The 7,967-nt window shown below is 38.7% G+C and overlaps 2 protein-coding genes across 4 annotated transcripts in view; both read right to left on the reverse strand.

The window, feature by feature from the left end:
• LOC309493752 (uncharacterized protein) overlaps positions 1-7,967 on the reverse strand; it is a 60,135-nt gene that overhangs the window by 12,859 nt on the left and 39,309 nt on the right. The window lies entirely within an intron of this gene.
• Positions 232-7,967, reverse strand: part of samd1b (sterile alpha motif domain containing 1b) — a 17,323-nt gene continuing 9,587 nt past the window's right edge. The window contains exons 5-8 of one of the 3 annotated variants that reach the window (XM_082162886.1): positions 5,553-5,643; positions 4,766-4,886; positions 2,437-2,575; positions 232-2,135 (exon numbers count right to left, since the gene is read on the reverse strand). In XM_082162886.1, coding sequence (XP_082019012.1) covers positions 2,086-2,135; positions 2,437-2,575; positions 4,766-4,886; positions 5,553-5,643 — 401 coding nt within the window. In that variant the 3' untranslated portion in view covers positions 232-2,085. The other 2 variants (XM_082162887.1, XM_082162888.1) reach the window with 2 other exon arrangements.

Consider the following 7,967-nt stretch of genomic DNA (forward strand, 5'->3'; position numbering starts at 1 on the left):
TGTGTGTGTGTGTGTGTGTGTGTGGCACGTCTGAAACCCATCCCCTCACGTAGAAATCAGATTCTGTGCACGTTACATGAACATGGACACAAAACACTGAGGAATTGTCAAACTATTTCAAAGTTTTCCTTTGTTTTTCAATGTGTTTGCCCACTTTCCCTCCCAGCTCATTCCAGACATTCCTCTCTCCTTCATCCAACAAACACACACACACAGATTCATAAACACAAGTCATATGGAATGTTCTTTTTAATGCCTGTAATCGAAAAGCTTTCAGTTTTCTCATTACAAAGCGAGAAGACACACAGAAACCGCTGCTGTTCAGCCTGAGACTGAAGCTCCTCTGAAACTGAACATTGAAGTGTTAACGTTGGAAAAGAGCGCAATGAAGAAACACTTGGATATTCAATGACTTGCACAACGATTGGACACTCCCAGCATCCTACATTCATCAAGGCGGGCGCCGGTCTAATGTTCACTTGTTTGGCTGACGGTACACATATATAATAATAACCCGGATGACATTTACAATCGGGTCCCAGCCTGAACCGTTTTATTTCTATGCTGGCAAACCCTTGAATATTAGATCTCAGCGGCTGTAGCTTCTCGTCTAAATGTGTTTATTACACTCGCTGAAACCGGGGGACATTTCTAATATCGTTAAGGGTTTGTTGACATTCTACTTCATTATTAAGAGCTTGATCAACATTGCAATGAATTCCAGCTTTGCATGTGGTCTTAAAGGGACAGTACACCCAAAAATGAAGATTCTGTCATCATTTACTCAAGTTGTTCCAAACCTGTGAGTTTCTTTCTTCTGTCGAACACAAAAGAAGATATTTTGAAGAGTAACTAAGCAGTTTTTTCTTCATACTATGGAAGTCAATGGCTAGCATCAACTGTTTGGTTGCCCATATTCTTCAAAATATCTTCTTTTGTGTCCAACAGAAGAAAGAAACTCATACAGGTTTGAAACAACTTTTGGGTGTACTGTCCCTTTAAGAGCAACATTAGACCATAAACCGCATTTCAGGCATAAACGTCATAAAGGTACTATTTTGTAAACAAACATACAAAGAAATAAATAAATGGACAGTTTGAGGAACTTGAGGTGCTACAACTGTCAGGCAAAACCAAGGTTCCTGTAATCTGAACTCAGATTGAGCTATTGCACAGAGCAAACTCATTCAGCCTTGAGTGACAGAACCAGTAACAGTCCCGTTTACACGTGTGATGGTCCATCCGGATGTGTGCAATTAAGTGTAACGATGCAAAAGTCACTGGAGCTAATGTTAGCACATCCAAGTCAGTTTGTTAAATGGACCCTTCCATTATTACTTGATTGTTTTACACAAGTTGTGTTCTCAGTTCCCACAAAACAGTGATATCTGATGGGCTGAGATATACTTTACAGACTGTGAAGTTCAAGAGCTGCATGGCTTCGGACACATTCGGACACATTCTGCAACTGCTGGTGAAGGAATATCTTCATTGCTTCGCAACTTGGACTTCACCTCGAAAATGCTTGATATTTACAAAAGTTATGCGCAGTCAGTCTTCATCACTGGTGATATTCCACAATGATACGGCTGGCGAATCCCAGGTTCAAGGAGTCAAAGTCACTTGCAGGCTTTAAAGGGAAATCCTCTGTGAGATGCGTCCACTTGATTGTGTGATAAACGCACATGATGATGCAAGAGCGCCGGATGGAACATTGGATGTTCTAAGTTCCGTTTTAGAACGTCAGGGAAAAAGAATGCAGTCCATCGCTGAAGGAAGACGAGGGAATCCGTGTCATTGCAAAAGAGTTATTAAGTCAAGAACAAACATCCAATCAGAATTGATGTCTCTCAAACTGTAACCAGACAGTGTTTTTTTTTTATTACATTGGAGGACATTTTTAACAAAAAGTGAATGTGTGCTGTGGAAAACATCCAGCCTCTATAGAATATAGAAACCAATGAGGTCACTGAGAAAAGATGTTCTGCCCTCTAGTGGACTGAAGAAGATCTGCAGAAAAAAATCCACTTGATGGAATGAATTCAGGGTCAAAGGTCACGAACAGTGGTCTCCATCAGAGCTGAATTAACTCCACAGAGCCAAAAAATGGCTTTTCAAAAAAATGGGTGATGCTTCTGAAAAAATAAACTCTTTTTAATCGTCTATGTCCCAAAATCTCTACATGCTCCCTTTTCTGTTTAGTTTCAACGGCAGTTTAAAAAAAATATATATACATTTGTATGTGTGACAACGCGTGTGAGGGAAGCGAGAAATGTTTCCTGTTCGGGACGTCCTGAACATGTTTTTTTATGAACACGTGGGTTCTGGGATTAGTATTGTTTGGTAAAAGTACATGCGAGTTGCTTTGTCCTGTACAATCGCTTCATATATGACGCGCGCGTGTGTGTGTGTGTGTGTGTGTGTATCAGCAGAAACCTTGGTCTTCTTGGAAGTGTGTCCTCTGCAGGACCTTGACGTGTCTCTCGTAGATCTTGAGGGCGGGGCCGAGTCTGATTGACAGGCCCGTCAGCACATCATTCCTCTGCATCAGAAGAAGGGACTTCCCATCAATCTCCTGTCAGAAACACACATTCAGTCTTTAACAGGTGTAACGACACGTGTCTCCATTCCATACAAATACTAGCGCAATATTTTACGCCAAAATAAAGAAGGGAGTTTTTTTTAAATATTATTATTAAAAATTACATTCCCCAATTGCATTATTCAACTCTGAATCAACATGCAGCAATGCTACATTTGTCTAAATGTCATAATCATTTGCTAACAAACAAGTATTGATTGCTTCAATGAGCTCATTGTTTCTGCCTTAAATTATTACATTGTTTAAATTTATAAATTTTTAGCTATCTGTGATTTTGTTTATGTGCATTTCTGAAATACATAACTTAGACAGTTACATGATAACAGACTCTAAATAATTGTAATGTGGACTCGTGTATTTTCTGTAAAGCTGCGTTGAAATTATGTGTTTTGTGAAAAGCGCTTTACAAATAAATGTGAATTGAATTGAATTATTATACATTATATTCAACATTATATATAGTAGTTTAATGTAGTAATGTCAGTGAAGCATTCGCTGGATCTCTTACACAGAGAATATGAGAATAAAGCATCTAAAACGCTTTGAATAATCATACTATGTGCTTTAGATGATCAATGCACTCAATCACAGTTCTAATGGCCTATTCAGGACGCTAACTGTTCCTCATGTGGACGTCTGTAAACATTAATGTGCTTGATGAAACTGATGAAACTGTGATTTATGATTTATGATGATCCTATGAACCCGGGAACTCGTGGTCAGTCGCATGATTGTCTGCTGTCAATAAAATGTCATATGCTTGGAATAATAAGAATAAATTCACTTTTAACTTGATAATAGTAAAATAATGTCCTATTTATTATTTAATTGTTTAAATCTCCTGTTTATAAATAGTGAGCTGGACACGCTATATTTGAAATGTTTTTCTGTCTTGCATTTTCATCTCAAAATGATGGATGTCTTTTTAAAAATATGGAAATACGTTTTTTTTTTATTTACATGAGGTAAACATAAAGCTGGTTGGTTTATATTTTTTATGTATATAATTGTATATATTTAATACATATTTTAAAATTGTATTGCATATATTTCTGCCAAAATAACGGCCCATTTCAAATGTTTACGTGCTTTTTTTCCCTTTCTCCTTTTTGTTCCTAAAGTGAAAAAATCCAGCTTTTAATGTTGTTTATATGTGTGTGTGGTGTTTTTAATATGCTTTAAGACAAATCATGTGCAAATTCATAAGTCGACAGCATTTCTGAGTATTTTCTCCTTAAAACTGCAGTGAAAAACACGGTTTGAAATCGCTGGTGTTTCTGACGTCACAAACTACCTTGTAACCAATCAGATCAACGTGTGATCGTCAACGAGTGGATGAGTGAGTGAGTGGAGGCGGGGCTCATTTGCATATTCATAGAACCGCGTATAATACGTTTGCGGTGCACAATACGGTGCTCGGCAGTGGACAAAAAGGATTTAAACAGTGAATTTTAAATTGATCTCGGAGATGTGGATTCGGACGGCAATTACATCACCACACGACCTTGGTGTTCGTCAAAAAGCAGTCGGTAATTTGGCCGGGGATTTTTACCCGTGTGGAGGGAGAAAAACACTGACATTCTGGATGCAGACAGCAATAAAATCACAGACTAACTTCAACCCCATGAGAAACCATTACGGATAGGGCTCAAATGACTATCCCCAAACTGTAACTGGTTAGTTACATAAATGTAAATTCTGCATTTACTCATGTTGTTTTCACACGTCACGAAAACATTTTAACATCCATGTTTACTACAGTATGAGCGTCGTTGTGGATCATATAAAGCCACCGTGTTTCCTCAGAAGACTTGGATTTGGATTGCTTATTTTTATGACCTTTATGACATTTCTTGGATCTTTTAAGTTTTAGAGGAATAGACTTTAATGGCGGGACAGAAATATCTCAGGTTTCATTAAAATACAGTTGGAAAAAAAATCGTATATGTTTGAAAATACATGAGGGTGAGAATTGCAAATTTTGGGTGAATTATACCTTATAAATACAGTAAACTGAGTCTTGGATAAAACTAGCCCTACACTGCAAATCATATCGTTTACATCAATTAAACATATCGTCGCATTTGTGTATCTCGATATAACGATGTATCGCTACAAGAGACGTATGAGTGAACGCTTCGAGGTTAATGTAGTTGAGCGCACCTGCGTCCTGAAGGCGAGCGCCTGCTCCGGAAACCCGGCGGCCGTGAAGTAACTCGCCACGTCTGCAACGCTCCAGTCCACCGGGCTCAAGCCACCGGCCTCCAGCTTCACAAAACCAGCTCTGAGACACACACACACACACACACAACACCACATTCATATTAACACATCAATATCATGCACAGGAATCATATAAACACATGAGTAACACTTTACAATAAGGTTCATCATTAGTTTAACATTAGTTAACTACCTTAGTTAACATGAACTAAGAATGAACTGCACGTGTACAGCATTTATTAATCTTAGTTAATATTAGTTTCAACGTTTACTAATACATTATTAAACCCAAAGGTTGTATTTGTTAACATTAGTTGATGCACTGTGAACTAACATCAAACAATGAACAGCTGTAGTTTTATTAACTGACATTAACAAAGATTAATAAATACTGTAACAAATGTATTGCTCATGGATAGTTCATGTTAGTTAATACATTAATTAATGTTAACTAATGAACTTTATTGTACAGTGTTCCCACCACATGTCTGCTGAAGAGAACTGAATATCATAACTCAATGATAACATTATGATTCACTTCTGGCGATTCTGTTGGAAGGTCAGTTGGTGTTTTACAGAGACTCTTCTTCTTCTTCTTCCCCCAAACAAAGGCTTTCCTCTACACTCTTCCCTCACTGTCTCTCAGTGTCTCTCACTGTCTCTCAGTGTCTCTCACTGTCTCTCAGTGTCTCTCACTGTCTCTCAGTGTTTTCTGTGTGACACTCACATTCCTTCATTCATCCCTCGTTCTTCAGCGGCTCCTGGCGAGGCGGAGGGAGTCAGCAGACACGACGACACTCCCACGTCCAGCTTAAAGCCTGAACAACACACACACACACACAGATGTAGGAAACCACAATACACACACAATAACAACAACACAATAACAACACACACACAGATGTAAGAAACCACAATACACACACAATAACAACACACACACACACACACACACACACAGATGTAGGAAACCACAATAACAACACAATAACAACACACACACACACACACACACACACACACGCACAGATGTAGGAAACCACAATACACACACAATAATAACAACACAATAACAACACACACACACACACACACACACACACAGATGTAGGAAACCACAATAACAACACAATAACAACACACACACACACACACACACACACACACACACGCACAGATGTAGGAAACCACAATACACACACAATAACAACAACACAATAACAACACACACACAGATGTAAGAAACCACAATACACACACAATAACAACACACACACACACACACACAGATGTAGGAAACCACAATAACAACACACACACACACACACGCACAGATGTAGGAAACCACAATACACACACACACAATAACAACACATAAACACACATACACACACACAGCTGTATGAAACGAAAATACACACAGAATAACACACACACACAAATGCACGAAGAATAGCACAACACACAACTATTTAGAAGAAAAAAATGCACACAGAAGAAAAACACACAACTGTATGTAAACAGAACAGTACCACATAAAACAACACTAACAAACAATTATATGAAAGAAAAACAGAATAATTACAATTTTAACAGTTCGGGGTTGATACTTTTTTAAAGTCTCTTAAAAAATACAGTAAAAACAGTAATATTGTGAAATATTACAATTTAAAATAAGTGTTTTCAATGTAATTTATTCCTGTGATCAAAGCTGTATTTTCAGCATCATTACTCCAGTCTTCAGTGTCACATGATCCTTCAGAAATCACTCTAACATCCCGAAACATTTCTGATTATTATCAATATTGTAAACCGTTGTGCTGCTGCTTCATATTTTTGTGGAAACCATGATACATTTTAATGATGCTTTTCTTTCTTTCTAAGCATTTATTTTAAATATGAATCTTTCATAACATTACCACTTTCAGCAATTAATGCATCCTTGCTCAATAAAAGTTTTAATTTATTTTATAAAATGTACATGTAAAAACCAAAGCACACAAAATAACTACATAAAAGATAGAATAACGACACACAACACAGAATGACATCACGCAACTATATTAAAAAACAAACACAACAGAATAACAAAATACACAGCTATATATCAATAAACACTCAAACATGCAGTGACATTAACTGGCACAAACATATTAACACACACACACACACACACACACACACAAACAGACCCTGTTTACTCCTGGTATTAAAGGTGCTCTAAGCGATGTCACACGTTTTTTAGGCCAAAACATTTTTTGTCACATCCAGCAAACATCTCCTCACTATCCGCTAGCTGCCTGTCCCAAAGCGTGTAGGCCTGTAACAAAGCACGGTCTCTGTAGACAGCCCAGGCTCCATAAACAGCAACAAAAACAAACTGGCCCAGCCTGGACCACGAAACATAACAAACAGTGTTCCAGCCAATAACCGACAAGAATGATTTGAGGGTGGGGGGTGGGGGTTGTGGGGTTAATGCACATGAAGGGGGGTGTGGGGAGTGGAGGAGAGAGAAGCATGAAGAGGGAAGTTAGCTAGAGGAGAGATGTCCTAGACAACGACAACGACTAGCATTACAATTATATTCTCTTGAATTTTTATATGGCCGACACACGACCAAAGAGGCGACGTTTCGATGAACAAATAGCAAAGAAGAGGGAAAAGGAGAAGGAACGCGCAAAGTCCCGAATTTACATCGGAAAAGCCTTCGACTGGTTCATGACTGTTTCAAGAAGCACGGAAGGGAGGGGGAGGGGACGGGATGAGGAGGAGGGAGGGTCGAGCTAGCCTCCATTATCTTTGACAATACTTCGAACGTCAACAAGAAGTGACATCACCCAACATCACTTAGAGCACCTTTAAGATGTGTTGTGGACGATCATCGGATCACAAGTGGACAATGCTAAAGGTGTAAACGGGTCTAAAACATTTTGAGCTCGTCCACTTTTGACCACTTCCAGAGGAAGTTGAAAACACACTCGACCGGATTGCTTTCGTAGCGTAAACGCTCATGTGGTCGAGTGTGTTCAAACAGACACAAAGCAACGTCTACTCTCCGTCTACTGAACTAATGCGTGAACATTATGGGAAACGCGCTAGCTCGACGGGATTTGCTGTAAACTATCGGCTGGAGACTCAAGTT

This window comes from Leuciscus leuciscus, assembly GCF_965113295.1.
Source record: "Leuciscus leuciscus genome assembly, chromosome: 3".
In the NCBI taxonomy this organism is placed as follows: domain Eukaryota; kingdom Metazoa; phylum Chordata; class Actinopteri; order Cypriniformes; family Leuciscidae; genus Leuciscus; species Leuciscus leuciscus.